Consider the following 23365-nt stretch of genomic DNA (forward strand, 5'->3'; position numbering starts at 1 on the left):
AATGTACCATGTTGATAATTACAGTTATGCAATGTCTCCCAACAGAGAAGGTTGTTCACTTTTTTTTTTTCTTTCTTTTTTTTTCAGCTGCAAGAATTAATCCGTATTTTCAGCCATTTTACCAGCCCAATGAATGTGGGAAGGCATTATGTGTAAGACCTGATGTAATGGAACTGGATGAGCTCTATGAGTTTCCAGAATACTCTAGGGATCCCACAATGTATTTGGCTATGAGAAATCTGATTTTGGCCCTGTGGCACATAAACTGTAAGGTGTGTAAAAATGCATTTCTAAAGATATTCATAATAAATTAGGTGCAACTGCTTTCCTAATTTCAATGAGTGTTCTGCTGATTTTAGCTATAAATTAATGATGATATAGAGCAGGAGTCTCAAAACCTTCTAAATAAAGGGACATTTTACTATTCTTCAAACTTTAGGGGGGGTAGACTGTAGTCAGTGGGAATAGAAAATGTCATGGTGTCTGTGGAAGTAAACAGTGTATTTGCTATTAGGGGGAAGAATAGTGTCCCATCATGGGTGTCAGTGGGAGGAAGTGTCCCTTCATTGATGTCAGGGCTGGTGCTACCACTAGACAAACTAGGCAGCCGCAAAGGGTGCACTGCTGCCTAGGACTCCCGGCCCCTGGTGTTCTTACTCTTTTCTCTCTGCAGCAAGCAACTAAGTCTCAGCATCAGCAGGCAGCCGCCGCTCCGTGCTCACACAATGTCAGAGGCACAGTGGCAGCGGAGGACTGTGTCTGTGTCCCGACTCCCGAATGAATGGAAGCAAACAAACATTTATTGACTGGTGCTGGTGAGGCTGCCTTTGATGGGTGCTGGTGAGGCTGCCTTTGATGGGCGCTGGTGAGGCTGCCTTTGATTGGTGCTGGTGAGGCGGCATTTTTTTTAAAGGATTGCAGGATATACAAAAAGACATAAAACCAACATGTTAACTGACTTCTCCCAGCGTCAAACCCAGTCCAATGATCATAATACAGTTTTTGTACACGAGTGAGGCAGCGTAACAGTTTCCGTTGTCACCTTGTAGTAGAACAACCAATTGTCATCAACACAATTCAATATATAACTAGCTGATAGGCCCGAAAGGGGGGATTTCACTCCGCAGAGGGCTAACTTCACTCATCACACCATATGTGGGTCATAGATTCCAAGGAGGGAAAAGTGGGAACAATAACCAGAAATTTCCCGCAGCCCGTAAGGCATTTATCATTTTTGTGAGATAGTAACAGTATTAGGGGATCGAAGGAGGAGATGAAAAGGAGGTGAAAGAAAGGGAAGGGGAGGTAATCTGGTGAGGCTGAATTTAATGGGCGCTGGAGAGGCTGCATTTGATGGGTGCCGGTGAGGCTGCATTTAATGGGTGCTGGTGGGCTGCATTTGATGGGCGCTTCATTAAAAAGGTGGGGTATACATGGGCAGGACAAAGGGGGTGAAGTCAGGTGGAGCCGGGGGGGGGGGGGGGAATGAGGTTTCGCCTAGGGCAGTGATGGCGAACCTTGGCACCCCAGATGTTTTGGAACTACATTTCCCATGATGCTCAACTACACTGCAGAGTGCATGAGCATCATGGGAAATGTAGTTCCAAAACATCTGGGGTGCCAAGGTTCACCATCACTGGCCTAGGGTGTCAAAAATCCTTGCACCAGCCCAGGATAAGCCCTGGAGGGATATGTACATTTCCCAGGTTTAGCTGTGCTTTGTAAATTACAAAGTGCACAAAGGGAGAACACACATTGAATGAGCTGTATGGGGAGAACTAATAAAAAATGTTTGAGATACGTTCTCTCACCCTTGTCTAAGCTTCAGCACAGCCAATCAGATATATTTTTTTTGTTTTCTAAGCTGTGTTGAAAAAATGCACCATTTGAGATAGAACTTGTCTCAGACACTTTCTATAAATTCCCACCCTATCAGTTTCCAGAATACGCTATTGATACTACAATGTGTTTGACTATGCAAACTGATTTTGGCCCTTTGACACATAAACTGAATACTGAAAGGTGTGGGATGTCTCTGATTTTGGTGGAGGACCAAAAAAACTGCAGATACCCTGTGAGACTAAAAGGAGGGGTACACTGCAAATTGTTAAATGGCAGAGGCAAACAAGTACAGTAGTAAGCAATCTGAAATGAAAAAAGAAAGTGCCCTGAGTTAAGCTAAAGTTTTAACAAATATCTTTTTAACAACTTGCTCAAATACTTTTGCATTATGTATTCTAATCCATAGGAGGTGCTCACAACACAGACATGTGCTCATCATATAATGGTAAGGGGCCTGATTCGCATCCGTTGTGTACAGGAAGTGGAAAGGATTCTCTACTTCATGATCAGGAAAGGACTGGTTAACACAGGAGTTTTGTCTGTTGCACCTGGCCAGTATCTACTACCTAAAGAATACCACAATGTGAGTGGAGACGGAACATTTTAAGCCTTGTGACCTAGAAATTTGAAATGACCAATGTTTTCAACCAAGTGCATTATTTCACTTCTGATTTCTATGACACACACTATATATTGCCTGTTCTGTAGCTGTGTCTATCCACTATCTACATAATCTATAAAATCCATACTTATTTTTTCTTAATGTTACAGAAGTCCGTGATTATCATTGGGGCAGGACCAGCAGGACTGGCTGCTGCTCGAGAATTATACAACTTTGGAATCAAGGTATGCAAAGAGACTTTTTTTATGTCCCACTATAGTTTGTTGAAATTCTGTGTTGAAATGAAGACATTAATTTAAAGAGACACTGTCACTGTACCCATTCAGGGAAAAGGTGACTTTGTGTAAAGCCTCCACCCTGAACATTATACTTAATTTTCCTGCACTCCCCCACCACCCCTTATTCATTGGTCATAACTGGAAAATACCAGGTGCTTCTGGGTATTTGTGCATGCAGTGGGTTTTCTAAAATCCTTGCAAAATAAAATAAAAGAAAAGACTTGGAGAGGTTTGCTTTTTTTCTGCCTATAATCTATATTATGTGGGGCATGTAGTCTGCCAATGACCCTAAAATAGTCATGTTTAGTTAAAGAGGAAAGTTATCATTTAACAACAGACAAAGGTTAGTCCGAAAACTCTACTGAATATTGGCGCAATAGTTGAATACATTGTTTTTTAATTCTCATTTTATTTCTGGTGGTTTTATACCTACATTTTGTGTTCTTTTTAGGTGTTGGTCCTAGAAGCAAGAGACAGGATCGGTGGTAGAGTTTGGGATGATAAGTCTTTTAAAGGAGTCACTGTGGGAAAAGGAGCCCAGATTGTGAATGGCTGCATAAACAACCCTATTGCATTAATGTGTGAGCAAGTGGGTTTCTATTGTCTTTGTGTTTAACATTTAGGATTGTCTTTGTTAAAGCTAAATTCCAGGCAATCTACTAAAAATACAGACGAAATGTGCATAAGGGAACTGTTTTACCTGACAAAAAAATCTGTATTTCATTAAATCTGTAAATCCTCGTACACATGCTTAGATTTTTGGACGACCAAACGTCTGATTTTTGTGGCATACTAGTCTCGTGTCAAAAGTGAAGAGGTTACTTTAGACAATACGAACATTTTCAGACGACAGGGTACAACGTCAGAAGAGAAGTAATGTGTTGAATTGTTTTGTATGTATTTTTTTATTTCTGAGCATGCGTAGTCTTGCTCTTACGATTTTTTTTTCTTACGTAAACAATACTAATTAAATGAAAATCGGACGTTGAGTTCACATCCGACAAAAATTTTATAGTCTGCACATCCAGCTTTTGTCTGCCGAAAAAATGAAATCTGCTGTCAAAACCACCGTACTGACAATCTGAATCGTCAGAAAGCTCATCGTACGAATTTTCCCATCTGATTTTCATATCGTGTCCTGAGATTTGCACAGCTTTGCCACACAGTACAGCTCTGTCTACCAGACCAGGAGACCTGTTTTTTCTTTGCTGCAGTTACTAATGTTAACAGGTCTTTTTTCTCCCACAGCCTTACTGGATCAGTGGGGAACTCATCACTTTTTCACTCTCCTCGTATCTGCATGTCCTTTACTGGCACATGAGCTCAGCTGACTGGCTCGCCATGCTGCTTCTCCATTTTCTAGTGTGTGCTCTGCTTTACAGGGACTGAAAGAGGCTGATACCAAATCAAATTCTGGTACTTACATGGCTTTTAAAAAATACAGTTGTAGCAAGAAATACAGAACTAAATTAATTTGTGTTCTTTATATCTGCCTGGAATTTAGTTTTAAACATAAAATAATTCAGCAGTAATAAGTTGTAGAAAGACATTTGGAATGTGTTGTGATAAGTGGGTTGAAAATGACTGTTTTGGGATTGTCACTTTGGACTTTATATATTTATTTGCTTTTGTAATCACCATTTGCCTTTTCACTTTTATTTTGTATGTTTTTAGCACCAATACCTTTTGCATTTGATTTTTTTTTTTTTCATTTGGAACGTGTTCATTTACTTTTGTTTCTGTCCATCCCACTCTTATAATCACTACATGGGTGAAATACAATAAATCTGGAAAAACAGTGATCTCTAGAAGTGCATGTATTGGGCTACCTGAATTTATTTTGGCAACCTACAGCAGTTGTGCAACCAGTGTTGTATTACCTGCCTAATATTACATGTGTAGATGTCTTAAAAATCAATCAAACTATTACTGGACAAGTTCCTAGGGTACTACTCCCAACCTCGACAATAGCCCTGCTTGATGTCAGAAGTGATCCACTTGTGATGACAGCTTTCAAATTTCTTATCTGGTTATATTTCATTCCTGGTACAGGCCATACAAGAAGTGTTCATTTTTGGATGGTTAGCCATTACCTTCCAAAGAGTTTCTCATTTGGCCTGCAAATCCAACTTTTCTGTGTAATCAGTAGAGAGCAGTAGAAAGTCAATTAAACATTTCCAGCCTGCTCTACCTCTAAAACTGTGATGATGAACCCCCATGACACTCTGTTACAGTCATTAACTTCCTGTATGTGGTGACATTGTTGTACAGTAGATCCATTGCATGTTAAAGTTTCCTCCCTTCTTTTTTTTTTTTTTTAGCAACATTGAATGATGATCATATGAACTGCTATAGTTTATCTTTCTGTCTTCCCTTTAATTAGTTATGTAAAATCAGAATGGCCATTTCTTGTTTTCCTATTTCACTTCAGATTTCTGATGACTGATAAAGTGATTGCAGTTTAGAATTTTCTTTGATTGCCAAGTTTGAATTTATGAGTGATCTCAATGCTTCGTTTCTAACTCATGTTTTTGAAGTCCCCCTTATTTATTCTTTATTATTAAAAACACAGCTTTCTGTAACAATGCGCAAACTAAGGGAAAAGTGTGATTTGATACAAGAAGGCGGAAGGTTAACAGACCCATCTATAGACAAACGTATGGATTTTCATTTTAATGCTATTTTGGATGTTGTGGCAGAATGGCGTAAAGATAAGGGTCAGCAACAAGATGTTCCACTTGGAGGTATCTATTAACTCAATATATTTTATAGAGTCTTAGTAAATACTAAGAACATACCTAAGGTTGTCCATCAATGTGCTGATTATTGACCAAGGACCTTAAAGCGGAGGTCTGCCCACTGCTGCATAAAATAAAAGCCAGCAGATACGCATACTGTAGCTGCTGACTTTTCTTGTTCAATATTTATTTTTATTGAAGTTTATAGGGAGAACAGAAAAAGAAAGGGAGGGGGATACAATGTCAACCTCACAATGGGATATAGGGAGTGAGGTCATGCAGTAGGTTTGTTAATAAATGGCAAAACAGTAATAACAAACCTGTGTAGACAATAAAATACTTTTCAATGGTTGAGTTCAAGGTCGGGGAGGGGGGGGGGAGGAGCAATGGTGGTGGAGAACCATGGAACCAGTAGGGACATAGCCCAGGTTGTGAATAAAGTGGTAGCAGAAATAGTACAGTGCATTCAGAGCCAGCAAGCGATGTAACATATAGTCAATATACATCTAGTGAGGTAGTGAGGCATGGATCTGGGATTAGCTGTGGGCTGCTTATGTTAGTGAGAGGAGAGCTAGGTAGAGCAAGTCTTGGGAATGAGATGGGAAGAGGGTCAGACCAAATATGAGAAAGTATGAGTATCCGATCATGATTTCATGGTAGATTCGTGTATTCTGGGGGGGAGCCCATTGAGGTGGATGATGGTGGATGAGGTGGATGATCCATTAAGGAACGGAGAAAAGGAGGTAAAGGGGGGAGAGAAAGAGAGAGCAGGAGAAAGAAGAGGAGTCACTGGGGAAGGAGGGGGGAGTCTTCTGGCTATATATACTTAGGAGAGAAGTGGCTTAAGGGCAGAGTATGGAGCTATCAAGATTGGTGGGAAGAAAAGGATCTACCCAGGGTTGCCAAAGTCTTTCAAATTTGGTGACTTTATCGAAGTGTACGACTTGAATCTTAGCATGGATCATCGCTCTAGTGATTCTATGTTTCATTTCCAAAGTTTTCAGATGGGTGGTTTTCAAGGCCTTAGCAATCTTTTGCTTCACAGCTGTGGTGACCTGCAGGAGTAATTTGAATTGGGGGCAAGTCAGGTCTAGAGGTTTTTTATTAAGTAGGGCAATGGAGGGGTCGAGGTCAAAGGTACTGTCGATCAGAGTAGATATAATGTGGAAGATTTTGGTCCAAAATGTTTGGGCTAGGGGGCAGCTCCACTAAATATGGAGGTGCGTGCCTCGTTCAGTATAGCCTTGAAAATAATTAGAAGAGTAGGATGAGAGGTATTTCGATATCCGGGCAGGGACTAAGTGCCAGCTCATTAGTACTTGATAATTGGTTTCAGAGGCTACTATAATTTGGGAGGCAGAGTTAGTGGCTAGCCAAATGTCAGACCAGCCTTTTGTATCAAGATGGAGGTCTAGATCGGCTTCCCATTTCGTTGCATAGCGGAGGGAGGTTTGTCTGGGGAGATAGAATAGCTGGGTGTAGATGAGAGATATTGCACTCGAGCGCAAGGGACCTTATTACAGATGTGTTTGAAAGCTGATAGGTCTGGGAGGGAAGTGTTGGTGTGCAAGCAAGGGGTAAACAAGTGTTTGAGTTAGAGGTAACGGAAAATTTTACCTCCGAAAAAGAGGTACTCGTTGAGTGTAGGGAACGTTTTGAAGGTATCAGGGGTAGTAAATGAGTATGCTCGGATAAGATTAGTGGACAACCATCTATGGAAGGTAGAAGATGAGGGCCATGCTGAGTAGAAAGCAGGGTTGCAGAGATGGGACAAGAGGGGATTATGTTGGGATTGGAATCCGAATTTGGTTTTGAGGTTGTCCCAGATTCATAGCGAGTGGCGTGCAGTAGGGTTTTTTAATGTCTTGCGACCACATGGGCAGAGCCACAGTAGGTTGGCCACTGAAAAAGGGTCACAGTCCACGGATTCTAGGGAAACCCAAAGGGGTATTTCCTGAGTAGCGTGGTATTTTGGTAACTGGACCAGCTGGGCCACCTGGTAATATTTGGCGAAGTGAGGGAGACCTAGTTCGCCTTGGAGCTTGGGAAGATATAGGACTGATTTGGGTACACAAGGTCTGATTTTGCCCCATATATAGGCAAGAGCTCTACGTTGCAAGATTCTAAGGAGGTGCGAGGGGATGGGGATGGGCAGAACCCAGAATAAGTAAAGGATCTTTAGGAGAATGGTCATTTTGATAGCGTTAATACGTCCTAACCAAGCTAAAGGCAGTGTAGACCAGGAGGACATAAGGCTGGTGAGGTGAGATAGCATGGGGGGTAGTTGGCATAATAGAGGGCTGCGGGGTCTGCTGTCAATTTAATGCCTAGATATGTGATATAGGTGGGGGGGACCATGAAATGAAGCGGCATGTTAAAGTTGTGACAATAGAGGTTGTGGCAGGGAAACGTTAAGGACTTGTGATTTCTGTGGGTTAACTGATCTAATGTGGAGAGATTTGGGGAAGTCGTCAGCAGGGAGGTGAGGAAAAGGAGAATGTCGTCAGCAAACAGTCAGAGTTTGTGATGGTGGCCACCTAGTTTGAGTCCTTTAACCTCCCTGGCGGTATTCCCGAGTCTGGCTCGGGGTAGGATTTAAATACCATAAGCGGTATTCTTGAGCCAGACTCGGGACCGCATCGCTGGATCCATGGAGGGGTTTACTTACCTTGTCCCCTGCATCCAGCGATGTCCCTCCGCTGTGATCTGCGAGCCGTCCTCCGCTCGATCTGTCACATCGCCGGGCTCCGTTCCCTGCGAGCGTTGCGACACACGGGGACGGAGTTCAGCGCCAAATTCAAAAAGTAAAATACACACTATAGATACAGTATACTGTAATCTTACAGATTACAGTACTGTATCAAATAATTACACATCCACTTTGTCCCTAGTGGTTTGTCCAGTGCCCTGCGTGCAGTTTTATATTCTAAATACTGTTCTTTATGCCAGGAAACTGGAGATTGTCCATGGTAACCAAAAAGTGTCCGTTTACATCAAAAGTGGTTATAGACCAGCTAGAAAACAGTGATAATAAATTAGAATAACTTGCAGAATTGAACGATAGTAATTCGTGGGGAAATTCATCATCAAACACTAAAAGTAATGACAGCGACAATTCTGCAACTACATTATTGAATAATTTTTATTATTATTATATTATTATTTGTTATCATTTATAGTTATTTATTTTATTATTTATATATTATAATTTATGATTTCATATTTCAAATTTTATCATACATGGGATGTCTATTAGACTCTTGTTTGGACAGATTTAAGTGAATTATTTCTAAGAATTACAGGCCTACAATATAAAACGCCAATTTCCATGCAAAATAATTGTACCACTTTCAGCACCTAAAATCTCAAATAATCATACCGCCAGGGAGGTTAATGTCTGGGTTGGAACGTATTGCCTGGGCAAGGGGTTCAATGACAAATGAGAGTGGAGATAAGGGCAGCATTGTCTCGTTCCACGACGTACTAGGAAAGAGGCTGATTTATAACCGGCATATTTAACGCACACGGAGGGGAGAGTATAAAGGGAGGAGACCCAAAAGAGAGACCCAAAAGAGAAAGTGAGACCCAAATCCCCATTTTTGCAGTATAAATTGTAGGTAGGGTCAGGAAATTGAGTCAAACGCTTTTTTAATATCATCTAGGAACACAAAGCAAGTTGGCTGGTGGGAACGTGCTGCCTGAGCTATCAAAATTGCTCTACGGACATTGTCGCCAGCTTGTCTCACAGGGATGAACCTGACCTGGTCTTTATCAATGAGGGAACCTATAATCAAATGTAGTTGAAATTAGATGATTTTAGCCATTATTTTAATGCCCAGGTTCAATAGTGAGATTGGGTGGTAATTCATAAGTCCTCCCTTCTCTTAACAAGATGGGGGTGATGAAGAAAAAGCCAAGATGGCCATTTTCATATTTCATGTTTGGCCAGCTTTACAGGATCAAAGCTTTACTTTTTTTAGTTGTATGTACTATATTATTTGATCTTGGTATCCATTCATCATACCTCCCCTTGCTAAAAATATAACTTCAGTTTATAGCCTAATTTAGGTATTATTTAAATTCGACATGTTACTGTTCTGCAATGTAATAGATACACTTTTTTTAATTAGATAAGATACAAGAGATCTACAAAACATTCATACAGGAATCTGGCATCCAGTTCACAGATGTAGAAGAAAAGGTCTTACAGTTCCATCTTGGGAATCTGGAATATGCTTGTGGAAGCAATCTACATAATGTGAGTTCTTATTCATTTTTGTATAAAATTATAATAAAAAAATTAAATAATAAAAATAAATGATCCTTTTTGAATTATTGTTAAAGAGGAAGTAAACCCTTCCAAACAACTTGGACCTATAGGTAAGCCTAGATTAAGGCTTACCTGTAGGTCCAAGCAATATCTCCTAAACCTATATGGTTTAGGAGATATTTGCCCGAAAATGGGCACCGCTGTCTACGGCGCATGCGCCGTAGACAGCGGCGCGCAGGCGCACTAAATGCGGCAAATCCAAGAATGGATTTGCCAAATTTGTCGACTCCCGTGCGCATGCGCAGGAGTGACGTCATCACGGCTTCGCAGTATGACAGCAACGGAGCTGCGAGGCGCGACTCCCGTGCGCATGCGCGGGAGTGACGTCATCGCGGTTGCGCCGCTGTCATTGGTCGGAGCTGCGAGACGCCACCAGCAAGATGGACGCGGCGGACTACAGGGATCAGCGGCGACTTCGCTGGCTCCTGTGTCAGGTAAGTGACACATAATGAGCTACTATGCGATGCATAGTAGTCCATTATGCTTTACCTTTGCAGGGAAAAAAAGAGGAAGTAAACCCATCAGGGTTTACTTCCTCTTTAAGTTGTCCATTCCTATTGATTTTTGTTACATGTTTGGGTTAAATATCTCTTTTAAATTTACATACACATTTTTCCACTTACTGCGGGAGATTTACTAAAACTGGTGCACACAAATTCTGGTGCAGCTGTGCATTATAACCAACATAATCAGCTTCTAACTTCAGCTTGTTTAATTAAGCTTTGACAATAAGCACACATTCGCACTGAGAGCGGGTTTGAAATTGTGCAAGTTCAGCTGAACTCGCACGATTTGAAACCCGCATTTCATTGCAAGTTTGGGGGGAGATTTGACAGATCTGTGCGGGTTCATACACAGATGTCTATTGAAATCACCCCCGAAGTTACTAAAAGTAGTCAGGAATGAACTACTTTTGGAAATCGATGCAGTGCCGCAAAGTCAGCATTGCACCAATTCGGACGGTTTCGTTGTCAGCAATAGGCCCCGATTTGGCATGCGATTTGACATAAACCTAGAAGCTGATTGGTCACTATGCACAGCTGCACTGGATTCTGCGTACACCAGTTTTAGTAAATCTCCCCCACTGTGTCTGGTTTCAGCACGGAGATGTACACCTAGAAAACACATATAATAAATAAGTTAGAGACCCCTATATCTATGCGAGTTCAAGGTCAGTGATTTAAAGAATTGCAGCCATTGAATCGGCATGGCAACCAGGTAATTTTTTTTTCATGGGAGAGCTTAGTAATAATGGCAGACTAAACATTTTTCAAGTTTCCTTTACAAGCACCTAGTGGTCTATTTATAAAAAAGTTGCTTTGCAAATGTCTCAATATTCATACAAGTGTAATGAATAATACCCCAAATGTTTATAATATGTGTGTGTAACAATTTCATTGTTGCCCTTTGCTGGATGCTTGTAATATTTCGTAACATTCGGTTCTAAGCCCTTGTACACACGGTCGGACATTCCGACGCAAAATGTCCGATCGGACCGTGTTGTCGGATAATCCGACCGTGTGTGGGCTTCATCTGACTTTTTCCGTCGGAATGTCCTACCAGCAAAGTTTGAGAGCTGGATATAAAAATTTTCCGACAACATGATCTGTTCATGTCTGATCGTTTGTAGAGAATTCCAATCGGACTAAGTGCCACTCATGCTCAGATCAAATTCCTAGACCAAAGCTATTGGCTATTAGCCTGAACGTAGTCTCGTCCTAACGAAATAACGTCATCAGGTTACGAACGATCGGATTTTCCGACAACTTTGTCCGACCTTGTGTATGCAACACCAGTTGCGGACAAAATCCGACGGATTTTGTTGTCGGAAAGTCCGACTGTGTGTACAAGGGCTAAGAAAACCATAGGCTAAGAACATTCGACCAGCAGGGAAAATAATGAGGGAGACTTCTGCACTGTGTAATGTCTATGGAGAATCCTGTGTGAACAGCTGAATGAATTGGTGTTCAGCTGAACAAACCTGTAGCTGCAGTGTGAAGCGAAACAGTAAGACCCCTTTCACACTGAAGTGCTTTTCAAGTGCCTTAGTGCTAAAAATAGGGCCTGCAAATCGCCTCTCAAGCCACCCCAGTGTGAAAGCCCAAGTGCTTTCACACTGGGGTGGTGTGCTTTGAGGACGGGAAAAGTCTTCAAGCAGCATCTTTGGGGTGGTGCGGGAGTGGTGTATACACCGCTCCTCCATCACCCCTGCCCATTTAAAAAAAATGGGCACCGCTGCTAAAGCGACTGGAAAGCACTTCGGCAGCGGTGCTTTTTGAGCGATGGTAACCCTTTCCTTGGCTGCTAGTGGGGGTTAAAATCGCCCCGCCAGCGGCTGAATAGCGCTGCTATATCAGTGGTAAAGCACCGCTAAAACTAGTGGCGCTTTACCGCTAATGCCTGCAATGGGCCATTGTGAAAGGGGTCTTAACAGTGATATTAGTACTGCAGCTAAATTTGAAAGCTTCCTTCTGGTTGTTAGGGAGCCAGCATTCTATCAACCAGTTACTCATCCCTTCCTGGGAAGGTGTGCCCATGCCATTTTTTCTTCATAGGGTCCCCCTTAAAATTGAATTATGCTGGCTTGAATGAAAAAAAACTAGTGATGTTTTTGTGCGCCTTCACAGCCTGGTTCCCTATTGTACATGCGCAAGTCACGCTGCGCGTTCTGAGTGGTCCCTGCTATCTACCGGGACCTGTGTGTCTCCAAGAAGACAGCAGAGGGGACAGAGGTGGGGCCGGACATGGCGTAGATTGCCGCAGATACTGTGGCGATCTTTTGCCGGAAGTGGGAGCAAATACCTGGATTGGACAGGTATCTGCTCACCCTAAAAGGTGCCAAATGTGACACCGGAGGGGGGAGGAACCGAATCGGCAGAAGTTCCATTTCTGGGTGGAACTCCACTTTAATGAGTAGTAAATTAAATACCCCTTTGGATAGCAGCAATGTCAGTCTGAGGGGAGGGTAGTGTTAGACTAGCAAATTTACAGTATATGGACCTGACCAACAAATTGAAGCTGAACACCAACTAAGGCCCCTTTCACACATGCGGATGGTATGTCCGTATTTCATCCATCCGTTTGCGGATGAAATACGGGCATACATTCATCCCTATGGGATAGCGGGTGTCTGCGGATGAACATCCGCAGACACCCGATTTCCTCCGCAACAGTCCGATTCTGCAGACGGAGGAAAATCCTATTTTTCTATCCGTCTGCAGAGCGGATTGGATGAACACGGACACACGGTCCGTGCTCATCCGATCCCCATAGAGGAGAGCGGAGAGCTGACAGGGCGGTCCCTGCACAGTGTGCGGAGACCGCCCTGTCCGCAGCCGGCTCAGCGGGGACAACGGAGCGATCCCCGCTGAGCGAGCGGATCATCACGGGGCGGATCATTACTGATCCGCCCCGTGTGAAAGAGGCCTAACACTTTTTACGCAATTACAGCAAACAGTTTTTTCCTTTTGAGATAAAGATTTTACATAAATGAGTAAAAGCTGCATATTGTAAGCACACCTGTCCATGTTATTTGGTTTGGCTCAGTCTTTTAATTGCTAGTTTTACCTAGACTGTTAATGTAAATTGAAAAATAACAGACCAGGTGAAAATAAAGGAAAAAAAAAAAATACTGTTAATACTTCTTGAGCTATCCTCTAATGCCGCGTACACACGATCGGAATTTCGGCTAGCAAAAGACAGATGAGAGCCTTTCATTGGAAAATGCGACCATGTGTATGCTCTGTCGGAATTTACCTGTCCGAATTCCCACCAGCAAAAATTTAAGAGCATGTTCTCAATTTTTTCAATGGAAAAAACGTTCTATCGGAAATTCCGATCATGTGCATATGCAATTCCGACACGCAAAAACTCACGCATGCTCAGATTCAACTACGAGATGGATGCCTTTTCTAGTTCTCTATGTGTTGTACGTCACCGTGTTCTTGACGGTTGGAATTTGGAGTGATCGTGTGCATGCAAGACAGCTTGAGCGAAATCCCGTCGGAATTTCGTCTGGAAAACCATCAGAGTCTTTTCCGACCAAAATTACGATTGTGTGTACACTGAATTAGCTGTTTTTCCATATTATGGCTTTGTGTGGACAACTAGTCTTGTACCGTACATATCTAACATGCCTTATAGCTATGTATGTATGATGTTGTGCCCTACACAGTGTCAGTGATCTTTTGACACCTACCAACAAAAAAAAAGAAATTAAGCCACCACATCTAAGAAATATTAAGCTGCATTTTTGTATTTGGGTTTAATACCACTTTAAATATCCAAGGGGTGTACCATAATTCTGAGGACAGATTGTGGATGATACATTTTCCTACTGTCAGGAAGGATGCAAATGATGGCATATGGATATGTCCTAGACCCCCCCCCCCCCCCAAAGAAATAAATTGGATAAAAAAATAGCTTCTTCTGTTGTTCGTAAATTTAAGACATGCTTATTATGCTTATGAAGCTTTTCAGTTATTCATGTTATAAAGTATTTAGTTAAACAGATCTTCTGTATATTTTCATTATATACTATTATGTAAGTGCTTTTCACTGTAAAAAATAATACCAATATTTTATTTTATTTTTTTTGCAGGTATCTGCACGTTCTTGGGATCACAATGAATTCTTTGCTCAGTTTGCTGGGGATCACACAATGATAACTGCTGGTTACTCGGCAATAACAGAAAAATTGGCTGACGGACTTGATATTCGACTCAGATCACCTGTAAGTTCTACAGAAAAACAAATACATACAGTCTCTCACAAGTCAGTACACACCTCACATTTTTGTAAATATTTTATTATATCTTTTCATGTGACAACACTGAAGAGATTACAATTTGCTACAATGTAAAGTAGTGAGTGTACAGCTTGAATAACAGTGTCAATTTGGTGTCCCCTCAAAATAACTCAACACACAGCTATTAATTTCTAAACCACTGGCAACAAAAGGGAGTATACCCCTAAGTGAAAATATCCAAATTGGTCCAAAAGTGTCAATATTTTGTGTGGACACCATTATTTTCCAGCACTGCCTTAACCCTCATGGGCATGGAGTTCACCAGAGCTTCACAGGTTGCCACTGCAGTCCTCTTCTACTCCTCCATGATAACATCAAAGAACTGGTAGATGTTGGAGACCTTGCGCTCCTCCACCTTCTGTTTGAGAATGCCCCACAGATGCTCAATAGGGTTTAGGTCTGGATATATGCTTGGCCAGTCCATCACCTTTACCCTAAGCTTCTTTAGCAAGGCAGTGGTTGTCTTGGAGGTATGTTTGGGGTCGTTATGTTGGGAAACTGCCCTGCGGCCCAGTCTCTGAAGGGAGGGGATCATCCTCTGCTTCAGTATGTCACAGTACATTTTAGCATTCATGGTTCCCTCAGTGAACTGTAGCTCCCCAGTGCCGGCAGCACTCATGCAGCCCCAGACCATGAGACTTCCACCACCATGCTTGACTGTAGACAAGACACACTTGTCTTTGTACTCCTCACCTGGTTGCCGTCACACATGCTTGAAACCATCTGAACCAAATAAGTTTATCTTGGTCTCATCAGACCACAGGACATAGTTCCAGTAATCCATGTCCTTAGTATGCTTGTCTTCAGCAAACTGTATGCAGGCTTTCTTGTGCATCATTTTTAGAAGCCATGCAGACCAATTTGATGCCTTGTGCGGCGTGTGGTCTGAGCACTGACAGGCTGACCCCCCCCCCCCCCCACCCCTTCATCCTCTTCAGCAATGCTGGCAGCACTCATACCTCTATTTCCCAAAGACACACTCTGCATATGATGCTGAGCACGTGCACTCAACTTCTTTGGTCGACCATGGCAAGGCCTGTTCTCTTTAGAAGCTGACCTGTTTAACCGCTTTTTTGTCTTGGCCACCATGATACAGCTCAGTTTCAAGGTCTTGGTAATCTTCTTATAGCCTAGGCCATCTTTATGTAGAGCTACAATTCTTCTTTTCACATCCTGAGAGAGTTCTTTGGCATGAGGTGCCCTGTTAAACTTCCAGTTTAACCACTACAATACAGGTCACTTTCGCCCCCTTCCTTCCCAGTCCAATTTTCAGCTTTCATCGCTCTCGCGCTTTCAGTCACAATTGCGTGATCATGCTACACTGTACCCAAATAAAATTTTTATCATTTTGTTCGCACAAATAGAGCTTTATTTTGGTGTTATTTATTCACGACTCCGTTTTTTATTTTTTGCGATATAAGCGCAAAAAAGCGGAAATTTGGAAAAAAAAAACAATATTTTCTTTTTTCTATTTTAAAAGAAATCCAATAAAATCAAATTTTGTCATAAATTTAAGCCAAAATGTATTCTGCTACATGTTTTTGGTAAAAAAAATTCCGTTAAGTGTATAATAATTGGTTTGTGTGATCAGGGACATATGTACGCAAATGATCATGTACATATGTGTGCAGGTGATCACGTACATATGTGTGCACATAATCATTGGGACAAGTGATTTTAGTGGGACATATGTGGGGGACATGTTTTTATTATTAGGGACATGTGTTTTTATTTTTTGGGGACATGTATGTTTTGGGGACATGTGTGTTATGGGGACATATGTGGGGACTGTGTTTACACTGTGTGGTGTGTTGTGTATTACACTAGACTGAAGATCAGTGAGTAAAAAGCTGTAAAAAACAGCTCATACTCACTGATCATCAGCCGGCTGCAGCAATCTGCTCTCCTCTCCTCAGCGATGACTTCTGTGTGAGGAGAGGAGGAGCCGATTGCCTAGCAACCGGCTGTTTGTTTACATCACATGACGGCCGTGATTGGACACGGCCGTCATGTGATCAGGAGGGCCAATCACAGAGCCCTCCTGCCGATCTGAGATGCGCCGTGTCCCGGTGACATGGGCGCATCGGGATCGCGCCGCTGCGCGCACGATCCCGCTCCTCCTGATGGACGTTCCTGAACGTCCTATCAGGAGTAGACAGCTCCCACCCGGCCGTGTGCATTGGCCGGGTGGGAAGTGGTTAAGTATGAGAGAGTGAGAGCGATAACGTCAAATTTAACACACCTGCTCCCCATTCACACGTGAGACCTTGTAACACTAACGAGTCACATGACACCGAGGAGGGAAAATGGCTTATTGGGCCCAATTTAGACATTTTCACTTAAGGGTGTACTCACTTTTGTTGCCAGCGGTTTAGACATTAATGGCTGTGTGTTGAGTTATTTTGAGGGGACAGTAAAATTTACATGTTATACAAGCTGTACACTCACTACTTTACATTGTAGCAAAGTGTTATTTTTTTTCAGTGCTGTCACATGAAGAGACATAATAAAATATTTAAAAAAATTTGAGGGGTGTACTCACTTTTGTGAGATGCTGTGTATATATAACAAGAATTTTAGAAAACTTTATTTGGGAGAACCTTTCCACTGTTGCAGTATGTGAGAAGTAAAAATAACATTTAATGTTATGTAATTTAAGGTTCATGTCAAGGTTATGTTACACATTACGGATTTGGACCATAACCCAGATAGCGACAATAACTGGCCACAAATTTGAGGCAGTGTTAAATTGTAGGTCTTATTATCTTGCTGCACATTTTCACTGGCAAGTTCAATTGCAGAGCACTTGAAGTACAAGTTCTAGTTGACTAGTTTGTGGCAAATTTGCGTGGCAAGTTTCTAGCAAGAGCAAAGTTGCAGTGGCAAGAGCTCTGCAAGTCTACCGCAGGAAGCAAAGATACAAATTCAGCCACAGTGACCCCTGTGGTGGGATGAATATTGCACAACATAACTGAACCAGAACTTGCAGCAGACATGCAGAATTTTTGCAAAGAAAGTTGATCTGAAGTCATGCAATGAGGACTTGCTGCAATTGTGCAACAAACGTGTGAATCCTGGCAAGTCTAACAATAGCTTAGTAAGTCATTTTCAATCTTGCAGCTCAAATGATTGCTGTCTGGGAACTTGCAGGAAGGGCCTCAGTTTTTTTGCAAGTGTCTGAAGGTCATTGCTGTATAATGCTCTTCACGAATGTCCAGATTCTCAAGGTTTCAATAGGGATTAGGAGACTGGTTTCATTTCTACAGCTATAATCAGACAAAGGACCCTGCATGTATGAAAATCCTGCACAATGATAGGTCCAGGGCAGTTGACCCCAGCATGGGGGATCAAGTCCCTGAAGGCCCACTGGGCACAGCTTCCTTTGATGGGTAAAGATTGCCATCCTTCCCCTCTTCTGGCTGGATAGGTGAGTGCCCCTGGTATCACTGCTGGTGCCCCTGAGTAGCTAATGCTCCCCTACCTTAGGCTGTGTTGGGAAAAGGCCCTAAATGCGACTGTGCTGCTTAGCTTGTGATGGGGACAGCAGGGTGCTGTGTGATAATTGTGGCCTCTTCATTGTTTCGCCAGTGCTCCAAAACCTATGTTATAAAATTAATGACTTTTAATACATTGTAATATATAGGGAATTCTCCCATCCTAGACTGCTCCCTGTGCCACTTGACAATGTGCAGCAGCTCTGGCATCTCTGGCTCTGGAGGAGAAGCTGTTCTCTGCCCCCGCTCTCTCATTGTCAGCTGCAGGGGCCTCTGTCTGACATGTAGGAGAGGAGTGTAATGACAGCAGCTATATTGCCTCCTTGTACAGCGCTTGTACTAAGGTGATGGAGGGGATAGCAGCAGCGGTAATGGCAGTGGTGCATTCAGCCTCTTCACTCTTTACCACTTGCTGACCGGCGCACGCCGATGTACGTTGGCAGAATGGCACGGACAGGCAAATGGGTGTACAGGTACATCCCTTTAAATTTGCCACCGTGCCATCACATGCGCACGCCAGTCGGAACCTCCGTGAGTCCAATCGCAGGTCCCGCAGACTCGATCGCCGCAGGGCTACCCACAATCGCCTCACGGGGAGGAAGAACGGGGAGATGTTAATGTAAACAAGCATCTGCCCATTCTTCCTAGTAATGGTGTCACTGATCTCTGCTCCATGTGATCGGAGCAGAGATCAGTGAAGTGCCACGCCCCCCACAGTTAGAAACACTCCCCAGGGCTCACTTAACCCCTACACTGCCGCCTAGTGGTTAACCCCTTCACCAGTGTCATTTACACAGGAATCTGTGCATTTGTATAGCACCGATTGCTGTATAAATGACAGTGGTCCCAAAAATGTGTCAAAAATGTCCGATGTGTCCGCCATAATGTCGCAGTCATGATAAAAATCACTGATAGCCACCATTACTAGTAAAAAAATTATTATTAATAAAAATGTCATAAACTATCCCCTATTTTGTAAACGCTATAACTTTTGTGCCACCCAATCAATCGCTTATTGCGATTTTTTTTTTACCAAAAATATGTAGAAGAATACGAATCGGCCTAAACTGAGGAAAAAAATGTTTTTTTTATATATTTTTGGGGAATATTTAATAGAGCAAGAAGTAAAAAAAAATTTGTTTTTTTTTCAAAATTTTCGCTCTTTTTTTGTTTATAGCACAAAAAAAACGCAGGGGTGATCAAATACCACCAAAAGAAATCTCTATTTGTGGGGAAAAAAGCATGTCAATTTTATTTGGGAGCCACGTGTCGCGACTGCGCAATTGTCAGTTAAAGCAACGCAGTGCTGAATCGCAAAAAGTGCTCTGGTCTTTGGCCTGCAAAATGATCCAGGGCTTAAGTGGTTAAAGGCTAAGTTTACCTTTTTTTTGTTTTTTTGTTTTTCCTAAAATCCAGCTTTCCTATGTACTAATATACCATTAGTGTACCTCTGTTGCACAAAAATGCAAATTTTCTTTGATTTTGAAAACAAGGCCTACCTCATCCATGGCTATATTTCGCATATCACTTTAGAAAGTCCCTGGTATACAGACACAGACAGGCCAGCCAGTAAGACACAGGGAGGAGTTTACCAGCTGCCCTAATTTGCACACCTTCAGTTATCAACTAGGTTTTCACAGCACCGCCAGCATTTCTCAATGCGTGTGTTTGCCTGGCTTCCCCAGCATCCCTTCAGACAGGCTCAGGCTGTATGCTAAATTAAGTGGGGCCACGTGCAGCCCACGGCACACCCCTGATGTAGTGCAAGAGCCTGCCTGATTGGATACAGAGTGATTGGATAGATGGTATGTCCCCTTATTATATAGTTTTGGTAAATCTAAAGAAGATTGTATAGTGTATGGCCACATTTACACATAAAATTATCTAGTTGCACTTTTAGTGTCTTTAACCACTTGCTTACTGGGCACTTAAACCCCCCTCAGTCCCAGACCAATTTTCAGCTTTCAGCGCTGATGCACTTTGAATGACAATTGCGCGGGCATACAACACTGTACCCAAATGAAATTTTTATCATTTTTTCCCCACAAATAGAGATTTCTTTTGGTGGTATTTAATCACAGCTGGGAGTTTTATTTTTTGCTAAACAAACAAAAAAAGATGCAAAAAAAAAATCATGTTTAATAGTTTGTTATAAAATTTTGCAAACAGGTAATTTTTCTCCTTCATTGAAGTGCGCTGATGAGGCGGCACTGATAGGCTGCACTGGTGGGCACTGATAGGCTGCACTGGTGGGCACTGATAGGCTGCATTGGTGGGCACTGATAGGCTGCACTGGTGGGCACTGAGGCATAGTTAAGGCGGCACTAATAGGCACAGATAAGGCGGCACCGATGGGCACAGATAAGGCGGCACTGATGGGCAAAGACGGGCACAGATAAGATGGCACAGATGGGTGGCACAGATGGGTGGTACGGATGGGTGGCACTAAGGGGCACTGATAGGTGGCTCTGATAGGTGGCACTGCTGGGCACTAATGGGCACTGATGGGCAGCACTGCTGGGCACGGATATGTGGCACTGGGGTGCAGCACCTTTGTTGAGGCAGACTGTGGGCACTGCTGGGTGGCACTGTGAGCACTGCTGGGTGGCACTGTGGGCACTGCTGGGTGGCACTATGGGCACTGCTGGGTGGCATTGACAGGGGGGACACATTTTTTATTCAGGCAGGCAAAGCAGGGGGCAGGTGGGCACTGGCAGGGGGCAGGTGGGCACTGGCAGGGCTGGCCGTGATCGGGACTGATGTCCCGATCACGGCCGCCGGTGATCGGCCTTTTATTTTTCTCCTCGCACTGTCAGCGCGAGGAGGAATAATAGCAGATTACCGGCTCCGTTATATCACATGATCAGCTGTCATTGGCTGACAGCTGATCACGTGATAACGGGTCGGGATCGACCCCTTGCACGGATCGGTGATCAGGCGAGTCTCGTAGACTCGCCGATCACGGGGCGCGCAGGCCGCTCGTGCACGGGACTACGTCAATAGACGTAGTCCCGGAAAAGGAGATCCGCGCTGTAGCCGTCATTCGGCTATAGCGCGGGTCTCAAGTGGTTAATTGTCAACGGCACACCAAACATATAAATAAACACATTTTGCCATATGAAAAAACAGGTGACAAATGCAGTAAAAAAACGTGCAAAAATTTCCCATGAGCTACTTTGCCAGGTGTAGTGCAGCCCATTGACATCAACAGGCTGTCCTATGTGTGTCACTGAAAAAACCTGCCAAAAAACATTTGCTCCCACTACTCTAAATGTGTGAATGGGGCCTGAAAGTGAAATTGGTGCGTTTACACAAGAACAATGAGGCTTCATTCACATCTGTGTGTTCTGCACAGAAAATGCACACTTATCCATGTGTTTCAGAAATGCTGCAAATATGCATCGTGCTGTTATTACATGTTAAAGGCTCCCCAAGTGCAGCAAACACCAAAAACTGCGGTAAGGCACCATCCGCCACTCCAAAAAAAGTTCTGGGGCGATTGTCGTGCGTAGGACAGGCCATTCAAGTGAATGAGCTCCCCTATGCGTGACAAGTGAAATGGCTCCAAAACGCCCAAAACAAATGCATGTGGGAATGTACAATTTCACTACATGGAGATGTGAATAAGGCCTGAAAACTGAGTGTTTCTGTCCACTCCTCCTATGTTCTTGTATAAAGATGGCCATACACTAAGCTGATTGTACAATCTCTGTACAATTTCCTTTAGATTTACCAGAAATATGGAATCGAGGACACACCTGAACAATCCATTAAGTTTGTATCCAATCAGACAGGTCCTTGTACTACATAACTGATGGGAGATCTAAAGGAGAGGGTGTTGGCCATTGGTATTCTAGAGTGGCAGGTGTTCTACCTTGCTATCCTGTATTGGTCAACGCAGTAGCAAGGGCTCCCTATAACAGTTTAATCTCCAAGTTGTCTTCGAGAAAGTGGGCTCTTCAACCAGAGGTGTCACTTGGTCCAATCTCCCATCCTTCTTACGATCGCTGGCCTTAACAAGATAAGTATTAAAGCTAGAGTCTTGAGAGAGAGGGGGATTTTCTGATTCTGTTATTCCAATTTCTTAAAAGTCAGGAAGGCTTCCTCAAGGAAGATATACCGCAAACCTAGAAATCATATTTCACTCGGTGAGACTTACAATTTTCCATCTTGCAAGTATGTTGTAGATCATATCTTGGATTTTTTCCTCACAGGGGTTGGTGTTCAGTTGGCCTTGAGTACATTCAAGGTTCAGTTTTCAGCTTGGCTGCTTTTTCCAAAGGCAGATTGCACCCAACCCAACAACCCCCTCCCCCCCCCCCCGTTCCTTGGTGCATGATTTATACAGCTTGTCATGTACTCTGCATGGGACCTCAATTGGTTCTTTGTTTTACAGAGACACCTGTTTGAACTTGTTCTAGACCTTCACTTTGGTACTTTTGCAGAATATTGTATTTCTGGTTGCAATTACTTCAGTTTGTAGAGTTTTGGAACTGGTTGCTCTTTTCTGTAAGGATCCCATTCTGGCTCTTCACCGTGATTACATGGTTATTCTGCCTCCGCCACCTTTCTTACCACATGCAGTTTTGTTTTTTCCATTTAAAGGGGTTACAAAGGTTTGTGGTTTTAAAAAACAAAAACAAAAAAAATTCATACTTGCCTCCTCTGTGCAGTTGGTTTTGCACAAAGTGCACGCTCCTGGCTCCTCCTCTTCTCGACTGCCCCGTTGGAGAAGCGCTGTCCCTCGGGACACCCATGCGGGCACACTCCCGTGTCTTGCTGCTGCGTATATTGACACAGACAGGGGGACTTGGCCCCCGACGCCTGCGTCATTGGATTTGATTGACAGTAGTGGGAGCCAACGGCTGCGCTGCTATCAATCTATCCAATCAGGACCCGAGACACCGGCTGGAGCTGGTGTGCTTGTCCCCGGCGTGAGAGAGGGTTCAGGTAAGTAAAACAGGGGCACTGGGGGGGCTGCTGCACTGCAAGAGGTGAAAAACCACAAGGGTTTACAACCCCTATAAATCAGGATATTATTCTAACTGTTTTTGGTTCTCAGCCTCAGTCACTAGGGGACAAGGCTCTACATTTTGGTTGTGGTCTGTGTTATTATAATTTGCCTGAAGTCGACTACTGTTGTTCGACAATCAGATGCTCTCTTTGTGATTTCTGAGGGACCAAAGATCGGTCACATAAGTTTCAAATCTTTACATTCTTGTTGGATTTACCTGCATATTTTTAAAGCTTATGG

At 43.1% G+C, this 23365-nt stretch overlaps 1 protein-coding gene across 1 annotated transcript in view; it reads left to right on the forward strand.

Annotated features, from left to right (window-relative positions):
• Positions 1-23365, forward strand: part of KDM1B (lysine demethylase 1B) — an 89223-nt gene that overhangs the window by 26739 nt on the left and 39119 nt on the right. Inside the window, exons 9-15 of the mRNA XM_077492254.1 lie at positions 88-272; positions 2249-2425; positions 2614-2688; positions 3194-3331; positions 5315-5486; positions 9611-9738; positions 14411-14542. Coding sequence (XP_077348380.1) covers positions 88-272; positions 2249-2425; positions 2614-2688; positions 3194-3331; positions 5315-5486; positions 9611-9738; positions 14411-14542 — 1007 coding nt within the window. The remainder of the gene's footprint in view (positions 1-87; positions 273-2248; positions 2426-2613; positions 2689-3193; positions 3332-5314; positions 5487-9610; positions 9739-14410; positions 14543-23365) is intronic.

Source organism: Lithobates pipiens, unplaced genomic scaffold (genome assembly GCF_037356315.1).
Source record: "Lithobates pipiens isolate NorthernLeopardFrog02 unplaced genomic scaffold, aLitPip1_a1.2 Scaffold_19, whole genome shotgun sequence".
Lineage (NCBI taxonomy): Eukaryota > Metazoa > Chordata > Amphibia > Anura > Ranidae > Lithobates > Lithobates pipiens.